This window comes from Oreochromis aureus, linkage group 8 (assembly GCF_013358895.1).
Source record: "Oreochromis aureus strain Israel breed Guangdong linkage group 8, ZZ_aureus, whole genome shotgun sequence".
Taxonomy (NCBI): Eukaryota; Metazoa; Chordata; class Actinopteri; order Cichliformes; family Cichlidae; genus Oreochromis; species Oreochromis aureus.
In genome coordinates this window covers 13,722,740-13,742,599 of record NC_052949.1, presented here as the reverse complement: position 1 = coordinate 13,742,599, position 19,860 = coordinate 13,722,740, and the positions used below count along the sequence as shown (strand labels likewise).

The 19,860-nt window shown below is 40.3% G+C and overlaps 1 protein-coding gene across 1 annotated transcript; it reads right to left on the bottom strand.

Annotated features, from left to right (window-relative positions):
- Positions 1–9,035: 9,035 nt before the first annotated feature.
- LOC116327517 (C1q-related factor-like) lies at positions 9,036–14,094 on the bottom strand. The gene is made up of 2 exons (XM_031749143.2): positions 13,304–14,094; positions 9,036–9,898 (listed from the first exon to the last, which is right to left on the bottom strand). Exons 1-2 carry the CDS (start codon positions 13,949–13,951, stop codon positions 9,719–9,721), a joined length of 828 nt encoding a protein of 275 aa, XP_031605003.1. The 5' UTR covers positions 13,952–14,094; the 3' UTR covers positions 9,036–9,718.
- Between the last annotated feature and the right edge of the window lie 5,766 nt (positions 14,095–19,860).

Genomic DNA, 19,860 nt, shown 5'->3' with positions numbered 1-19,860 from the left:
CTCTATTGTCCAATTTTAGCGCGTCTGTGCAAACTGCATCCTCAGTTTTTTGTTCTTAGCTGACAGGAGTGGGACCTGATATTTGTTGCTGAAGTCCTTCTGCAGTCCAAAAATTCTCTGTGTGGCGAAATCTCAGTAGATCAGTAGTTTGTGAAATATTTAGGTTCAAAAGTGGGGCTATCAGAAACATGGTTTTTATTTTAAATTATTCACTAAGCTAAGCTAAAACGAGCATGAAGAGCATAAAGGCAAAAGGTGTTGTCTCCTTAAAATCAGCCTCAGGCATGCCTTTATTCACACCTCATTAGCAATTAGGCCCAAGCGACACAAGAGAATAGGCGTTCCAGAGTGGCGTGACATAACATAATGTAAAAACAAACAGCTATGGCATCAAAAAGGCCCCTACACTTCCTGTAATGCTGCTCAGCAGTGTTGGTAAACATCTGCCTCAATTTTTAAAGCTGCACTTCAATAGTTGTCTAAGCCTGACAGGGGGATAACTCTGATGACATCATTATGACACAATCAGGGAGATCCTTGAAAACTTCCTCATCAGCTGGGTTTTTCCACACACGCATAAAGAATTAAATATGTGTGTGTGTGGAGAAGACCACCAACACGTGTATCAAATCAAAACATTAAATCAGATATGTGATACCAGAAACAGGAATTTTTTTTAAATCAATCAAAATTTATATGATTGTAAAAACTGAGTGACTAATGCCCTATAGCCTCTGTAGTAATGAATATAAATCCCATCGACTGTACTTAAATTGATCATCATTTAATCACATTTTTTTGCCGGACACTTTGACATTGACATTCCTCATGTAAAAGAAATCCCACAGGAAACGTGTTGGTGACAGGTCTTCAGGAGAAGAAATAATGACCTTATTGGACAGCCGTGATGTCCTTGCCGCTGTTCACATAATTCAGGCCCACAGGCAGGTGTGGTGACATCATCCTGGCAATGAGGTCCCACAAGCCTGCATGGCTCACTTGGCTCCATCCAAAGCCTGTACTGGTCTGCTTTTTGTTTTCGTCAAGCCATTGCAGAATTAATGCAAAGTGACTCAGGCTGCTGCACGCGGGGGCAGCGAAATAAAGGCTGCGTGGCCACACAATCGGATGCGCAAAGTACACAATGCACAGGCTCACACCTGCATTTTGTTCATACGATCGTCCGCATGAAACACAATGACCGTGTCCTAGTCAGGCTGAGGTTCTCTATTAGTCAGAGCCATGACAAAGAAGCGACGTCTATTTTAGGATGCTTTATGTTTTTTTAAAACTTGGCTTCGTCATGATCCAGTTGGGGGTAACATGCTTTACTGGGCAGCCAGCTGTTCGCCAGAGATTTCCAAGTGTGTCTTTTCTCAGTCCCTTTCTCCGACACAGAGGCCAGATGTAGAGCGTGGAGGGAAGACTATATCTGTACCAGCGAGTGTGAATGCTCCAGGCGGAAAAGGGTGGCGTGAATATAAATTGAGTTTAATTCTGAAAGTGTCAAGCTACGGGGCGAAAGTCTTAAGTTGCTTTGATTCACTTTGTAAAAGTGCATGGATCCAGGCACTTCCTGCTGCTTTATTGTGCGTTGTGGGTCCTTTCCAGGAGCAGAGGAAATAATTTCCTAATGGCAGGAGGTAAAGACTTTTAAAATCTCACCATCGTGTTCAGAGAGTTGGCCCATGGCACCATAGTGTGTCGACATTTTGAAATCTCCTGTCTGAGTGGTTTTTCATCATTCTCCTCGCCTACTGCCGCAAGGGGAGGCAGAACAGCTCGGGCAAAGGCAAACAAGAGAAACAGCTTTGCACCAAACTCGACTACAACTCTGGTTAATTGAATGTCTAAACTAGTTTTTGAAAAAAGCCTAATAAAGATGCTTGAGTGCTTTCTACCAGACAGGCGATCTAGGACATGTTTAATGCTGTTGAGAAGGTTTATTTTAACCCAACTATTATCTTTTCCTAAACCCAACCAAGCAGGTTGCTTCCCCCACCAAACTGAGACTGAAAGCTGAAAGCAATTTAATAACCAAATTAATTTCTTGGACTAAATACCTGACAGGTTTCAGAAGAACAGGTTCAGTAACATCCTTGGCAGTCATTGTTATGAGGCTGTTATATGCTCATCTATATTTTTAGAAGCGAGACAAAATACGCGTGTGAATGAGAGAGAGACCGGTGTAACAGTGAAGCTGCGAGAGATGAGGCAGTGAAGGTGGACGAGTGTAAGTACCTGAAGTCAATCATCCAAAACAACAGACAGTCTGCAAGAGAGGGCAGGGTGGAGTGGGTGGAGACGAGTGTCAGGGGTGATTTGTGACAGAAGGATGGCAGCAAGAGTGAAAGAGAAGCTTTGCAAGATGGTAGTGAGACCTGCTATGATGTTTGGTTTGGAGGCGGTGGCACAAATGAAAAGGATGGAGAAGATAAATAAGTATCAGAGGGGCGGCTCAGGTTGATCAGTTTGGAGACAAAGTTAAAGAGGCAAGGCTGAGATGATGTTGAGATGTGCGGAGGAGAGGTAGCAGCTATACTGGACAGAAGATGTTGAATATGGAGCTGCCAGGCAGAAGGAAACTGTTGTTAGTGATGTTATGAATCAAGGGAAAAATATTGTAGTCATCTCCTGATTTCAAGCTCTCTGTGATATGACTTCTAGAAAAAACAGACTACTGAGGCAGGCTAAATAAACAAAATCTCAAAAGAAATAAAACTGCAGAAGCCAAAGGATCATGTACACATACAGAGGGGCGATTGGTGATCAGGTGAGAAGAAGGTGTGGAAACAATCAGTCGCAGACAAAACTAATCAAGTCAGATTTTCACAAAAGAGGGAACAGAACAAAACCTGGAAGTAAAACCAAAGCGAAAAGTGAGAAAACAAATGCAGAAAGAAAAACAGGAGGCAAATAACTAACAGAGAGAGAGAGAGATGGGGTAACACTGAAAGCAGGGGAAACCAAAAACAGCACTAAGTATACTTGGAACATGACATCAAACATCATAAGTAGATTTTCCTTTTAAAACTATACCAAGAAGATGATTTTGATAAAACGCAGCGTGACAAAAAAGTGAATACGGGAAACCCACAAAGCCAGTGCTGCTTCCACTATTGCTTAACTGCAACAGCTGCAAATGTAGTTCGACACCAACGGGTAGAAAGAACCGGCCTGAGAAACCGTAACGGCTGCAGCGTTCTTGAACTCTGGCATCTAGTGTCATATTGAGGAAAGGCCCACTCGCAGCGCTTATGTAGCCTGTTGTCAGGCTGCATCCACGAGATTGCGGTGAGGTGAAGAGACAGGCAACACGCCAGCGGAGCGTCTCCAGCCACATGACTCAACCTGTCCCTGCGCGTTAGCCTGGCTCAGTCAGGGCCATGAGGGAACAAGGCCGTTGGTATTGAGTCACTGACACAGTGGACAGTCCCCACATCAAGCATGATGATGGGGAAGAAAGCGGGGGAAGCTTTGCATGTTGTCATGTTCTCGCGACGAATTACTGGCACGAGGGGTTTCATCCATATATACAAATCTAATATAATGCAACATGATGAATCTGTGCATGCACTCTATATCTGTCCTCCATCCTGCGCTATGCTCTTTTATCCCATTATTATTAATTCTGGTCATACTGTGATGTGGAAAAGCTATTTTATATCCACATCTGTGTTTATGAAATTCTTAATTCTGAGAAAAAACTATGAATTCTGACTATTCAAAAAGATGTCCCCATTTTTTTCAGTGGCCCCAATTTGACTTTGAGGACCATTATTCTGAAATTGTTCCTCAATTTTTATACACAGCTTATTTTTGTTTTTTTGCAGATTGATGAACTTCTAAGAAACTCTGCTATTTTTTTCTTTTTTCTTTTTTTTTTTTTACACCCAATCATGTTGTTGATCTGTTGCCAGTTGACCTAATTAGTTGCAAAGTGTCCCTCTAGCTGTTTATTGTGAGGAAGACTTACTTTTCCAGCCGTTTGTTGCCATGTCCCATCTTTCTTTGAGCTGTGTTGCTGCCATTAAATTCAAAATTAGCTCACATTTTACTCTAAATGATACCTTTAGTTTCATATATGTTCAATATGTTCTATTGTGAATAAAATATGAGTATATGACATTTGCAAAACATTGCATCCTGTTTTTATTTTAATTTACATCTTACACAGCGTCCCAACTTTTTCAGCACTGGATATGGAAAAGATGTTGTGGCCGTTGCCAAAACCACCCACTGGTTTTCAGAGTCCAAATTCTGAAGCCTCAAGCAGATCATTTTACTGCCACAGCTTCTTTTTTTAAATGTATTTGTGTTTATTATATTTGTTAGATGGGACAGTGGAAAGACTAATCTGGAAAGTGGGGAGAAAGACATGAAGGAAACGGTCTCAGGCAGACTGCAACCCTGAACCCTCTATTAAAGACTCAAGTCTTCAGTAGAGTCACTTGTTATAGGTGTCACATGCTTGTGTGTTAATAATGGGGATTCACTGTAAAGCAAACCCTCCTTTGCTGTCCTTCTGCACACTAATGGAAGCCATAATATGCAAAGTGAACATTATGCTGTGTTTAGTAAGAAACCATCTTATTAGGAAAATCTTGTGTTTTAGATGACTTGAGCTGAAGGGTTATTTTCTGAAGACTTCCATACATCTGTTCTTTAAGACACTTCATTAGTGGTTTCACTATTCAGACATGAAAGCCAAGTCCATCTTTTATATACAGGCTATTCCATACATAGAGATCTATGCAACGTCCACGTCCATGCAGCTCAAAAATAAGTGTTCTTTCCTCGTTTTGAGCCTGTATTGCATATTTTTATAACCATTTATATTAGTTACTTAATTTTTTCGGTTGTTTGCATGTTATAAACACTGCTGTCGGAGGGTTTGCATGTTTACTCTCAGACAGTTTCTACCATAAACCTGAGAAAAGCGATGGAAGAGTAGCAGGAACTGATGAGGACATTGTTCTTTTCACAACAAAAGCAAAATTAAAAGTCTCACAAAGCTCAATCACCGTCTTCTGCTTTCTTGTAATCGTGCCTTTTGTCTTTTTTTTGTCTTCGATGACATTCTCTTTACTGAGTTGTCATGTTATTTCTCCATAAGCATGCAGGCAGCTGCATAAAGAAGCAATGATTCTGGCATGTTTGCAAACTCTTATTGCTATATTCCAAAGATGTGCAAGAAGTTTGCTGTATTTCTGATTGTAGCCTGAAGCGAGGAGTGCAGCTAGTGTATAAGTAAACTTCCCTGTTTATTTTTAGTATCCAGTGTGATATATACAAGCTTGTGGTGACCCTTGAGATCACAGATCTGGAGAGGATGGCAGAGCAGCTGGCGAGACTCTGTTCAGTGTCAGTGGTTATTGACAGACAGCGAGACAGTATCGAACAGACGCCAATTTTTAGCCCAGCTGCAGGCACATTTTAATCTTTCCCAGAATTATATCTTGTAAATTTTTGTACTGATTATACATTGCTGTTTTTTCGCTGTTTGTGAAATATGTCACTTTTGTTGTTGTCAACTCGCACCATCTCATGCCACCCTTCTCAGTGACAGCTGCTCTCCACATGCAGTCAGGTTACTTAAAAGCTGATCAAGCAATGTAATCCTCATTTTCTATTCAGGCCTGTGATGTGTTCTCTATGTTTCAAGGCAAAAAGTGCCAGATCATGCGAATTTTATTGAACTTCTAACCCACGTGACTGTAAAGCCGAACTTAACATTGATGAGGCCATGACATTTCCTTCTTCTGCACCAGGAGGCTGACATTTTTGATTTTTAATGGCATGTCTCCATAGCTGTTACATGGATGGACATGTGGCACAGCCCACGCTGTTTACTTACCTAGTGACACGTCTTAATTGCCACCAGTGTCTGGCCTGTGTGGTGCTAAACTCAGAGGGTTTACACGGAAAGAGTTTTTACCGGATAACCATCGGGTTGTTACTGAAAGCTTGAAAACATTCTGCAAGCAAAAGTAGAACTGGATTTTGGACACAACGATAGCACCCACCCTCCTGGTGCCAAAGCCAAGAAAGCTTTCTATCGTCCAGGCTTGCTTCCACATTGAGCAGCATGCTGCAAATGCACAAAAAAAAGAGCGAAAAGCAACCTTGTTTACAGTCGGTGGTGCCCTGTGAATAGTTTATAATGGTGCTTTCTGAGGAAAAATGCTTTTTGGGCTGAAAGGGAAAGAAAAGTAACACATTGTTAGAAAGCGTACTTCTTCAGTACTTGTATAGGTACTGCAAAAGTAAGATAACAGCCCCTATTATGGTCTTTTTCTCTTTTGAGAACCCTTATTGTGCGCAACTTGTTCGATGAAGTGTAGATTTTGAAAACTACTTTGTCAAATTCAAATAATACAAATACCTAAGATTTTTTTGTGTGCAACTCGCACAACACGTCGGTGTGGGCACATTGGTGTGGGAGGAAGTGCACAGGAGAATAAAAGGCAATTTAGCTCAACATTTAAATTTGGTTCTCCCCCAGTGAGATAAGTGAGGATGTTCAAGATAACAACACCAAGGGCTCATTAATGTCACTTCAAACATTTCAGAGGAGGCGGTTTCTCCAAGCCTAGCATTGTCCTGTCTCACGGAGACTTAAAAACACATGCAGGGACACACACACACACACACACACACACAAATGATCCCAGAAACATGCACACGCACGCTGCAGCAGCCTGATATGCCTCACCAACTGGCCCCTGCAAATGTCACGTTGAAGCCATGTCAGTTTACTGATAGGGAGTCAGGCTGAGTAAATGAATCAAATGTTTCCTACAGTTACGTTTGTGTAGGCTAAAGATTACCTAAATTAAAACAAGTCTGTAGCAGAAACTTAATCTTTAAAATCCTTCTACTTCTAAGCGATTAAACAGCCACAGTAAAAAAAAAAAAAAAAAGACTCTCAAAATATCCCCACAGCCTAGTCCAAGAGGCGAGGCTTGCGTCAACAAAAAGCAGCTTAAAGCACTTCTCGGCGCAGTGCTTATCTTTCAAACCTCGGACCTGCTGAAAGTTCGGGAGAGCGTGAGATGAAATGTGAGTCTAAGATTAAAACTGTGTGTATAGTCCAGATTTACAGAATTACAACACCAGAGTGTCCTGGTGCTATTTTCCTCTTACATGTCGGTGTCTTGTTCAGGTAAAACCACCATTAAAAACCCCTTGAAGAGCACATCTGTGGTTCTTGGAAAATCGCAGAAGCTGGAAAGAAGATGATTCATTTGTAAGATGAGGACAGTGTAGAGACGCTGCAGAGGTTTCCAGATGATTCTGGTTGCCAGCGAGAGACTGTGACCTCAATAAATGACTTAAAAGAGCATGGGAGTCTAGCCAAACAAGACATTCATTTATATCCATTCAGTATGATGCAACACTTTGTCCTATTTGCCAACATGATACCTTCACTTACGTTCTGGGAACAAAAGCGGAAAGAGTGAGCAGAAACAAACCGCCTGCCAGCGTTCTCAGGTGCATTTTTTCCCCTTTCGCTCTCTTTGCTCATGTTGAAGCAACAAATGCTGCTGAACCTTCAGTTCAATGCCATGTTTGTGCTCTCTTAAGCGTTTCTATGTAAAAATGGTTTCTGTGAGTTAGTCCTTTTCCCCCGAGGATGTCAGGAAAGTACAGATGTTGCCAACTCTAAAGCAGTGCTCAGTTCTGATGGTTTTAGCAGTGAAAGCTGTTTCTCGCAGACCGGGGGCGTTTGTCTTTGACATCGTGACATGAAGTCTCTAATTTGACTGTGTGCTCATGCACCCTGCAAGAAGAAAACAGCCTGAGCTAGTGCTCAACAGCCCCGTGGCTCGGGTGACCTCTGCTTATGTACGGACCTTCAGTCCTAATTGTGTTTAGCCCAGAGAGCTTCCTGGCTTAGGAAAACACAACTCAGTGTGGCAATCAGGTTTCTTTCTATCATTTTAATCAAAACCATGCTATCATACCAATCAGAGAGGATATTCTGGAGGCAAAGAAGCCTATCACAGCCTTACCGTATCATCACAGTGGGTGGTAGTCTCAGGTATAACCTTTTGGTTTAGGCTAAATGGTGCTGCCTGGGTAGGAACTGAAAAACACGGCACCCACTGGCTCGCTAGGCATTCATTAGCTCCTCCTAAGTAAAGCTCCTTCTAGCAACCATATATGATGGTTGGAAGAGACTCTGATTTCGATTTTTAATTCTTCCTTCTGTGCTATTTAAGGGTTTTTATAGTTATATCAACTTTTGCTTAAATTCGAAACTTCTTAACCTAGAGGCAGTTTTGTTGCCCGTGTCAAAGGCGACTTTCGTAATATCAAAGTGGCTCCTCAGAAAACAAAACAAAAAGAAAAGAGGGTATTGGTTTTTACAGTTTGGGCCTGGAAGCTATTTTCTTGTCCGTGACACTTGTGTCACAGCAGAGGCTAATTTGCCCTGGATTACTTCGCGACGCTGATCTAAGCTTTGTCATGATACGTTCTAACACCCGTCCCCCCGTCTTTTATTTCTTTCCCGCCATATCTCAGCGTCTCCACACCCATTAGAGGAAGAAACGCATCCCTCCTTTGATTGTGAAACACAATCATCTCCTGCTTCATTTGGCATTTAACACAGCTGTGATTTCCCCTCCTTTCCCCCACAGTGATCATCTCTGCATTGATTGCCTCTCGCTGCGCTGGCGTGGCTCTCTTGTGTGTAACATTTGGAAGAATAAAGGCTGGTTTCGCCGAAAAGGGAGAGATCGGAACGGCTTATCAAAAAGTAGATGAGCTGAGTGATATTAACCACATAATATGTGAGGAAATGCAAAAGAAATTGAACTTTTAATGAAAAACCATGGACATTAAAATGAAAAGCAACAGCGGGAAATGCTTCCTACATGTAGCTATTTAAACTTTGTTTAAAATCACTATTTTTTTTAACATTTTAGCAGGCGTTGCATGCATGAATTAAATGAATAAAGCTTTACGAGCAAGCACTTTAACCGCTACGTGGTAAAATTGTACAACCATCTATTAACAGTTTAGCTGTTTTTAAGGATACAATAGGAAATGCAGTGTGTGCAGTGCTGAAACTACTCTTCCTGTGTTCAGACATTAAGATTCAATATGAAATTTACATTTTATACACTAACATTAAATATAATGAGCTGATATGATATGAGACACGATACATTTTGTGACACTGGCGGCCTTTCAAGCACCAAAATCTCATTGTGGCATCCAGTTTATGACAAATTATCATTTCTTGTGACAACATATGATTCTTCAGTCACTGATGCACAACATCGTATCATACAAAGAGCATGAGAAAGAAACAGAATCGCAACATAAATCCAAACAGCACATTTACAAACACTGTAGTCACCACGACTGTGGGATTTTCAGACTTAAATTTTAAATGACAGCTCAAAAATGATGGCAAAGCTTCTGCACTGTCAGAGTTGTTACCGTATCTCAATACGACACATGGCAGTGACTGACACGTTACGTTGCTCGTGTCCATCAGAATAGCAGCATAGGCACCCTGTATACAATGGCATGTGGGCATGACAGTTAACCGATAGCCAAAAATCCACAGCTATTATTACTGTATTAATGCTGATCTTAAATATCTGGCTGTGGATCAGTGGCTGTGGGCAACATTAACCTTACTCCACTTCAGAAAGTGATCGTCTGCTGGCTGTGACCTTTCACCCCTTGGCCCGTCCAGTCTTCAGTCGGCATAGAGAATAAACCCTGAGAAGGTGCTGTACTTGTTGCTGTTGCCCCCATGAGCCTTTCCCCCATCCAGCTTTATGAAAACTTCATCAGCTGCATCCAGATGAAGTATGACACTGTTGCTGGCATAGTCATAACTCTGGTCCTGGTCCTGGGCAATGGCGCTGGCCCTGACCTGGAATATGACACACACACGCACAGAACCGAGGAAAGAGGAAGTGAAGAAATATAAACGCTTAAGAATGTTTTAGTAATTTTAATTGAATGCCATAAGTTATAATTAATAAAATCCCTTAAGATGACATGACTAAAGTTGATGAAGGAACTGAAAAAAATGCTCTTATTTTTTAAATATCAAATGACTTCCTGTTTCATAACCTGGCGTGTTACTGCTCTGATTATGTTTATATTTATATGTGGACTTTTTTTAATAGAAGAGACTTGTGTAAGCTTTATCCCTGTGGTGAATATCTTGTTCTTCTCTTATGACTCAGCTGAGAGGGTCAGGGTTGAGTCAGCCTGCCTCTGAGGAAGGATGGCAGTGCGTACTATCCCTTTGTCTCGTGTTCTTCTCTTACATCCACCTTTCTCTGAGTGGTGCACCGAAAATGTCATGTTTTCCCGAACATAAGTGTCACTGGGTGAAGAGAGGTAATTACTGTGATATTGAGCATCACACCCAAATCTCCTTGCATGTCTGTGGTTTAAAAAAAAAAAAAGAAACTGCTTGTACACTTAGCCCCTCAAGGACAGATCCTTCCTAAGCTTTAGCTAATGTGTAATGAGCTGGGTTGCCAGATTGGCTGTTACGCTCCAACTTCACCAGACAAGCTAAAGAAGTGTAATTCTTGCTTCAACCAGATTGTGATAGAAAGTTTTAAATGCAGTTAAAGCCATAAGAACATGAAACTGGTGATATTGTATTTTTAAAGTATTTTTACAGTAATAGTCGTTCACAGTGGACATAAATGCCTTCTTTCACTCTGCTTTCAAACCAGGAAAAAGGTGCTTTAGATACATCTAAAGGACAAAGGTCACTCTTTCGAGGATGCCAATGTTCACATTTTGGACAGAGAACACAAATAGTTTGAAAGAGGAGTCAAAGAAGCCATGTATGTCCACTGTGAATGACCGTCTTTCAACAGAGCTGTCTGCCATATACAATCCAGCTTTGAGATACCTTCCCAGACACCTTAACGCCCACTCACATCCTGGGGCTTTTGACTTCAGTAAATCACATGATAAGGTGGGGCTAGGTTTCAAAATGGGTTCACCCAAACCTTGGTTGATTGTGACCCACACCCGTTTTCACACCTTGGCTTGCGTGATTAGGTAGAGCAGGGGTCTCCAACTCCAGGCCTCTTGGGCCGGTGTCCTGCAGGTTTTAGATCTCACCCTGGGTCAACACACCTGAATCAAATGATTACTTCATTACCAGCCTCTGGAGAACTACAAGACATGTTGAGGAGGTAATTTAGCCATTTGAATTAGCTGTGTTGGATCAAGGACACATCTAAAACCTGCAGGACACCGGCCCCCAAGGCCTGGAGTTGGAGACCCCTGAGGTAGAGGATAAATAGGGGGTCCATGACCCTCTTGGGGACACTCCCATAGGGCTTAAAATCTGGGACTCTCCACCAATTGCTCTTAGAACTGAAGAAGCTTCTCTGATGAGAGGTGAAGCATCTTCAAGGAAACTTAAAGAAGTCCAGACGCTTTTCTTTCCAAGCTCCTTAAACTACGATGACCTGGATCACTGAGAACCTTCACAGACATATCTTAACAAAAGAGGTGATCCAACAGACTGATAAACATGCCCCTGCTCCAACTTTTTAAAAACTTGTTTCTAATATCAAAGGTCAAACAAGGACAAATGTTTTTATGCTTTTTTGGAACCAGGGTTGTATGTCAAGTGGCTGTGGGGCTCTGAAAAATGTTGAGCGACAGCATGACAGCATGATGATGGATTTCTGATACATGTGAGCAATGCAGCATAAATTCTCTTGGCTTCCACCCTCTGCTACAATGTAGCAGCAGCACGGTGTCTACAACTGACTGGCATTTTACTTTACAACAATTTATTACCATATCTCATGTTAAATATAATGGATAAAAGAAAGTGCCTCCTTTTTGCCTAATAAGTAGCAGGTAGTACTAAATAATTTGTTAATTGTTAATTTCTGTCATTGACTTTTTGTTTTTAATTCCACAGTGATATACCAAATGTCCTACAGAGCCCCAGCTCAATGAGCAATCATAGTTTAGTGTCGTTGATGGCAGGAATAGCTTCTCTGTCTTCAAATGAACTGGTTCACATTAATAAATACTATTGGTTCCACAGTTTAGGTTGTTTTACAGCTGCTTTAATCAAATCCATGTTTATATGATTACTGTTGTTCTCTTGAAACAGAGTACACCACATACAGACTTTAACTGGTTGTGTGGTGAGTGTGGTGCAGCCATAAGCATAGACATTTATAGAATTCATGTACATAAGCAGGTTATGGTTTATCTGAGTATATAAAATGTGTTAAATGTTACATTTCTGGCTCTTTTCCAATCCCCACTAAAGAAAGCAGATACACAGGAGTAGCACCCCTTTCCTACAATAACAAGACCACATTATAACAACTGCAGCATTTGTGAAACTTAAAATATCTGTTTGCACTGAAACTGTGGTTACAGTATGTTCATCAGGTGTGGTTTTGTTGTCTCAGTTTGTTGTTTAGGGTTTCTTTTCGTTGAGAAAAAAACACCTTTTGTGCTTATAATACAAACCATTATACCCACAAAAGGTGTTTATTGTGGTGTAGCTTATATTCATCTGAAAGTGCATTTGATGTTCTGTATCAAAAGTATGGAAATAAATCTGAACCTACACTTCTTTTAAAGAATCGAAACTAAAATTGATGCGCTGCTGTGCTGAAGTATGTTGTGATGTAGATGTGCTTGTGTTATTGCATCCACCTTAAGTGCAGCCTGCTGCAGTCTGGCTGTGGTGTTGGCAGTAAGGTTTTAAGGTTCAGATGTGCAAGGTGTCATCACCCAGAGGCCTTAAAGACATTACGAAATTAGCCATGAATATAGCAAATATCATCACTGGATACTGAAACGCATTCGCCTGACGGGCTGTCTGATAACGTTTACCAGCACATCATTGCATCCATGAAGTTTGTTGTATTTCAAAGGGCACCAGCTTTGAACTAGCCACTACCCCGGGCTGTGTTTTGAAGTGTGCAGAGTGGAGATAGTGCTGTCCTCCTTCCACTCACTTCAGCTTGTACATCATTGGATGTGTAATAATCACAGATACACAATCTGGCAACATGCCACTATGTGTTGTCATTATACTGGACTGTAACACCAGACTAAATCAGAGCTAAATCACTATACACATGAATGCTCGACTACTCAATTTCGTCTGCCAGCATACTGGTAACACTCTTCCTTGAGCATTTTTATGTGGGTTCATCCCAGTAATAATACTTTTTTTTTTCTTTTACAAATTTTACCTTTACACATTTTTAAATTATTAATTGGGGCTTTAAACACAAGGTGATAAATTCAAAGGCATACCCACCAGGCCATTTTTGATCAGGTCAGCCCACATGCTAGTGCCGTCTCCTCCCCTCATCAGCACATTGTAGGTGAAAAAGTAGGTGCCAGGGATCTTACAGGTGAATTTGCCTGTCGCGCCTTCGTAGTTACCACCAATGTTAGTCACCACGTCATCAAAGCGCAGTATATCATAACCTTCTTGAGGGTTTCGTAGTCCTGCATAAAATGCCACCCGAGGAGTGGTATTGTATGTAGTTGTACTAACTGCCCCTTTACCCCCTAAACCTAGAATCCCTGTCCGTACAATGTCCACAGCATCTCCGGGTGGTCCTTTAGGTCCTGGTGGTCCCGGCTCTCCAGGTGGACCCGGGGGTCCGGGCTTGCCGGGACGTCCTGGTTTCCCTTGCGGGCCGTGAGCACTGTACGTAGGCAGCGGTGGACCGATGCTGTGATCACTCAGATCGTCCTCGTTTTCCACCTGTAAAACTGTAGGTGCTGTATCTGTGCCTGTGTGCACACCTTGGCCCGTGGTGCCCGTGCTGGGAAATGGGTCACAAACCATGCGGCAGGTGCCCAGCATCTCGTAGTGGCTCGTGCTGTCATCTATACCACCTGTGCCAACAGAGCTGACCAACACAGGGATGAGGACGACCAGAACCAGGACCAGCATGACCCCCACAGCAGCTGCCACCAGGGTCTTCCGCCCGATGCTCAGCCTGGGAAGGGGCTGCGCTGCCAGCGTGGAACTCTCCGGGGTGGAAATGGTGACTGCGGGGAGTGCGTCCACCTGGCAAAACGCAGATACAATGAGGATCCCCGATAGTGGAGATGGTGCCCAGGGAGAGCCGGAATAAGTGTGTGACAGAGCTGTGTAGGAGTAAGGGAGAGGGAGAGGAGCAAGGGACCAAAGTGATCAAGTGAAGAGAGAGAGTGAGGAGAGAGAGTAAGAGGAGAGGCGGAGGGAGAGAGTGAGACAGCTTGAGAGGGAAAAAAAGAGAAGAGAGGGGTGGAGAGAATGAGCCACCATTTGAGTCAGGGCTGGGGAGGGCACTTTCCAACTGGCAGATGTGTAAAGCCAGAAAAGACAGGAAAAAGCTGCGGGATGTATAAAGAAGAAGAACATATCATCATAAAGAGACAGAAATTTTGCTTGAAAAATTAAAATCATTTATGAGTTACCGCTGACATTTCTATCCACCAGGTGTGCAAGTCATGTCAAATCATTGGCACAGATTTTGTGCACAGGTGTAAGATTTTTTTTTTTTTTCTAATTTTAAATCCAGTGCAATCAGTTGGAGCTCTTCCATAATGGACTAATTCCAGGTACCTGTATTCAGTCAAGCTATGACATTCAGACTAATTTTAAAAATAAGGTTCAGAATCTTGTAAGTAAAAAATTTGCTCTGTTTTAAGATTAGCCTTGAAATTTCTATTAGCTGTAGTGAGTTTTGACTCTTAAATGTAATTACTGAAGCCTAGAGCTTTGGCAGCATCGCTTCGACAGACATCAGTAGAGAAAAATGACATATATACTCTGACAGCAAAATCATTGCAACAAAGTCTGCATCAGCTCTGACATTAAAAGGAGATCATCCTTTTCTCCCCACTGTGTATGTCTTTGTGATCTGAGCAGCACTCTCCTGATTCTTCTAATAATCCACAGGTCTTTCCCACCAGCATTGTTTTTCACCTCCTCTCAGGCAATCCAGAGGTGTTCCCTGAGTAGAGATGTAGCTATGCAGAGATGCAATTTCTGAATACTATATTATACTCTGTAGTGTTCGTCTAGTTGGATGGACACTAAAAACCTCCAAAGATTGTTCAGTCCATCAAAGCTGGCTGCTGTAATGCAAAGTAGCAGCTCTGCTCTAATCTCCCTCCAGATGTCTCATTCCTTCTCTAAAGCTGAGCCCAGTCACCCTACAGGAAAACTGATTTTGGCCATTTCAGGCACAAATGAAAGTGATCTGAATGTATGTATGGACACATATGCTGTGTGGGGATTTTTGGATCAGTATGTTAGACAGTGCTCTCCAACAGCTTGACAAACGAGGGAAGAATTTGGATGAATTTGATGTTCATCCCTCCAGTATGGTTCAGTGTCAAGCAGAATCAGTGCCAAGCCACATTACACCAGCTCGGGTGGCACATGATGGCCTAACTCAGACACTTGTTTAGTTGTTTGATGCTGTTTTCTTTGTGCATTCTGTGTTTTCACCAATTTGAAGCTTGTTTTTCCAGTTTGCCATTTGATTCACTTTGATTTAAAAAGTTTTTTTTAGGAGAGATTTAAATGACTGAGACACCATCACACTGAGCCCACAAAATAACGTAAATTTATCATCTTGTAAAATTACATTTTACATACTTAAACTTGAGTTTGTAACATTAGTTTACATGAGAACTGGATGTTTTATAGTAAATTAAAAGTATTTCCACATCACGTATAAGAACAATTAAATTACCAAAGCATTGTCAAGCATTACTGTAACATAAATGATCAGGCTTAAAAACATAAAATAATTGCTGTTATTAGTAATATTTTTTTCCCTTTTTAAACCTTAAGAAAAATTCTGCACAGAATATGCATTTCTAGCATTACTTTTCTCCAATTTTACCTGTTTTTGTCAATAATTTAAAAAAAAAAATACAGAACTGCTATAAATAAAATCTGTGAAATTACAGTAATGAACAGTAATTATAGCTGTTTTCATTATAAAAACTGTATTTTGACTAGAACTTAACAGTTTTATCCAAATAAACACTGCATAATAGGGTGTTAAATTTGCAACTTTATTTTTATAGTCTTTTATGTGAAAACTTAAATAAAAAGGTAATTTACAGTTTTTTTCATGTTATTTTACCTCACATGTGTTATATGTAACAATATAATATATGTTACATATATTTATGTTTGCATTTTTTTCATGTGTTTGTAAATAATTCTGTAAAATTTAACAGAAAAAATGCTACTGTCACTGTTACTACTGTTACTAATTTTTAACATAGTTTTCAACATATTATCTTTACATGATGAGAAACTCCAAACTGTTTTAGTCACAACATGTCACTATATTATAATTTTGTATCTAATTATATATAATATGAAGGTTTATGTTTCTTTCAGTTTGTGGATAACTCTGTTTACATCCTTTGAATTAAACACTAAATACTGTTTTGGGAAATCATCCTGCAGCAGATGTAGGTGTTTCCATTTATTTGTTCAGGCCAAATGTCACATACCCAGGGAACTGCCCCGAAATCACATTCTGATGAGTTCATGTCTTTAGTGACTGTATATTTGCTGTCTCAGTGCAGCTGGGTCAAATGTCTTTTTCACTGTCTCTTCCTCCATACATGGGGCTGTAAGCTTATCCCTGAATATATCTGTATGTACAGTCACAGTGTAAGTGTAGCTACTACTGGCTAATACTGGAATATATAAAAAGAATACAAGTAATCCATTATTATGTGTATATTTTTTTTTTTAAAAAGACACTTCAAATATTCAAATATTGGCCCACAATGGCCTAAAACACTAAAACAGTAGCACAGCTATTCTAATTACATGGAAACAATATGGTTTCAGTTCACTGTCTCTTTGTACTGTGAGGTGATATTACCTGACCTCCCCAGTCTGCTAAAGAATGTATGTATGCCTCATTTGCTTTATAGTTCAAGTCCTCCATACCACATAAACCTGCTGTGTTCATATGGTAGCTTACATAATAGCCAGTGTTAAGCCTTGGTGCTCGGTGTTTAAGCTGTTAAGCTGTTTGCTGTGCTGTGCATGGTGTATCCTTTGTAAATGTGTTGCATTTAAGTATTAGAAATGCAGTGCTTAAAAAATCTAGTCAAGCTTCTACATTTCCACATGTGTTAAATTATGACAAAATGCGGATTGAAATATGTCAAATATATCTTTAGTTTTCCAATAGATGTTGCACGAAGAACAGCAGCCAGAATGTTTCATGTATCTTAATAACCCACAAATATGATGCATCTGTTTTTCAGATACAGTCTGTCCAACATACACAGAAAATCAACAATTCTGCTACCAATGAACCACCTGATTTAACTACAAAACAAACCGTGTCACATTGATGCGAGCTGCATAAATGTGACTGCATACACATGGCTGAATTATAACATGTATGAAAATGGAACAATTGTAAAGTGAGACTTGACTTTCATTGGAGTAATATAAGCAGAGAGTCATTTTGTGAGTCCCCTCTGCATTTTGATGCCACCGTTTTCTCTGGACATGACAATGGCTCTGAGTCACACACCTTAAGCAGCGCTTTCTTGCTGAGTCTCTCTAGCTCATGACACAACACACTAAATCAGAGAGATGACCATTAAGTCAGAAATATGAACACAAGCTCAGTTTTACTGATAACGTTTTGTGTTTTTAAATTCTTCATATGAAGTTTGGTCCAGGGAAAAAAAAATTGTTGTTGTGAGCACATAGTACAAGAAGTCAACAAAGAATCAATCAGGATTCAATTTTTAAAAAAAATCACCAAAGTCTTTTAAAAAATGGATACATTCTTATAAATACCAAAACTTCTGCCCTCTGACATTGTACAGTTTTCTCCAACAACTACCTCACGATTTCTCACTCATTTGCAGACTTTAGTGCCCTCATGTGGTCTTTTAAAAAATTACAACATGTGTTACCTCTACATATCCATCCCCACATTTCTAACATGTTTATGTTTAGCAGGTCATGTTTGTCTTCATGCTTTAAGGTCAGCTTTTAACATGAAGGACTGATGAAAAAAAGAAATGATAGTGGTTTTGGAGGAAATGTCTGGAAGTTTATTGGATTCAAAATTGATAATTAATACAGGGACATACATATGAATCATCAAGCATTTTTTATTTAAGCAGTTATATATATTCATTGGTTCAAATTTCCATGCTGAGAAACACAAATGTAGATATCAACCAGTTCATCACATTCACTCTCTTTCATCCACACTTTAGCAGATTTTGGGAAAAGGTGTTCTTAGACTTAACTTGTATCTTTGCTGTTGATATCAGTTCACCTTTGCATAGTTCAAAAAGCGAATGTTTTTGAACTATGGACAAAATAAGGATTGCTCTTCCTTGGACTTTCTGCTAAGTGGGACTAAAGTATGCCTTCATTGTTTATTGTTTATTGAAAATATACATACTCAGATCATTTGACTTGCTATAAAATAGTAATATGGGTGTATTTTGCAATGGCTATATTCTATTCAAGTGCTCAAGCTTTATGACGGTACAGAGTTATATTAAATTTCAATGCACTGACTGCATTTAATTCTATGAGCCAGAAGATGGCGCCCAGGCATTATTAAAAAGGAATCCCACAACAAACAGCAAGGCCATGCTGAAGCCAGTAGATTGTCAAAGTAAATCATAATTAAAACTATTTGGGTTATTTTTGACAAAACATCCATATATAGCAAAACAATCTCTCTATATATTTCCTGCCATCTGCAGTCTGGACATTTATGATCTTTACGATTGCACTACAATCCCCTTAAACTCCATGCAGCAGCAGGACTCAGGTATCGAGAGTAGCAGGACAGCAGAAGGTAGACCACCCATCATGAGCACATTCCAGCATGCACGCACAGGATGACGTTATTAGTAATCGGAGAGCATAGGAAACAGCAGGCTATCTTTGAAGTCTATATTCAGGATGCAGTCCTCCAGAGGTGGTCCTTTTGGTCTCTTTTGATTATTATTTCTTTAAAAAAAAATGTATATTCAACCGTATTATAGAATAATAATAACAACAATAATAAAATAGGTTGTGTCACGAATCTCAAACATAAAGTTAAAATGTTCAAATTGGGATCTCTTTATTGACATTTGGTATAACAACTCCTTACACAGAAGGAAAGCATATCAATCCCATGTATGTTTACACAGTGGTTCAAACAGAGTAACTTCCTTGATTCTTTCTTTTTGGACTCTTCCTTTTTAGGCAATGGGCCGCTGCCTTGTAGCCCCTCTGGGAAATCTGTGGGAATTCCTTAGCTGGTTTGCTTGGCAGTTGGTTTTCAGTCCTCAAATATTGTTATTTCAGGATGTGAGGTTGAGGGTGAGAAGGAATTGAAAAAAATGTGCCATGTCCAGCCACTGACCGAGCTGGGTTTGTAAACAGTTCAGTATGTCGGATGTTATCTCTGATAAGGGAAAATAGTTTTCAGCCAAATACTATGGGTCACTGCAAATTGGTAAAGTAGTGTGTAGGGTGTCCTTTATTTAAATTGAGATGTATACTCACAGAGCCTGTTTTATATCAGTCAGTCATTGACAAGTAGGTTAGAAAATAATGCCTAAAAGTGGTTTATTACCATTTATTTACAGCTTCTTTACTTTGTGGATAATTTCGGAGTGCCCTGCGGAGTATACTGTTTGTTTTGGGAAGGGTTTGTAATCTGATCTCCACAGCTCCGATTTCTGGGCCAGCGGGGCGAAAGCCTGACTAGTTAATTCACAGCTACTGGAATCGCACTCCCCTCTCAAACAGTAGACACATATTTCCCTTTTTAGGACATATGATGAGGATCTATTACGTAA

What these genes read in the sequence shown, in the direction of transcription:
- LOC116327517 (XM_031749143.2), bottom strand. Translation starts at nt 13,951, where the DNA reads ATGCTGGTCCTGGTTCTGGTCGTCCTCATCCCTGTGTTGGTCAGCTCT. An exon ending in ACCTGATCAAAAATGGCCTG is followed by an intron (nt 9,899 to 13,303) that starts GTGGGTATGCCT and finishes GTCATATTCCAG; the next exon opens with GTCAGGGCCAGCGCCATTGC.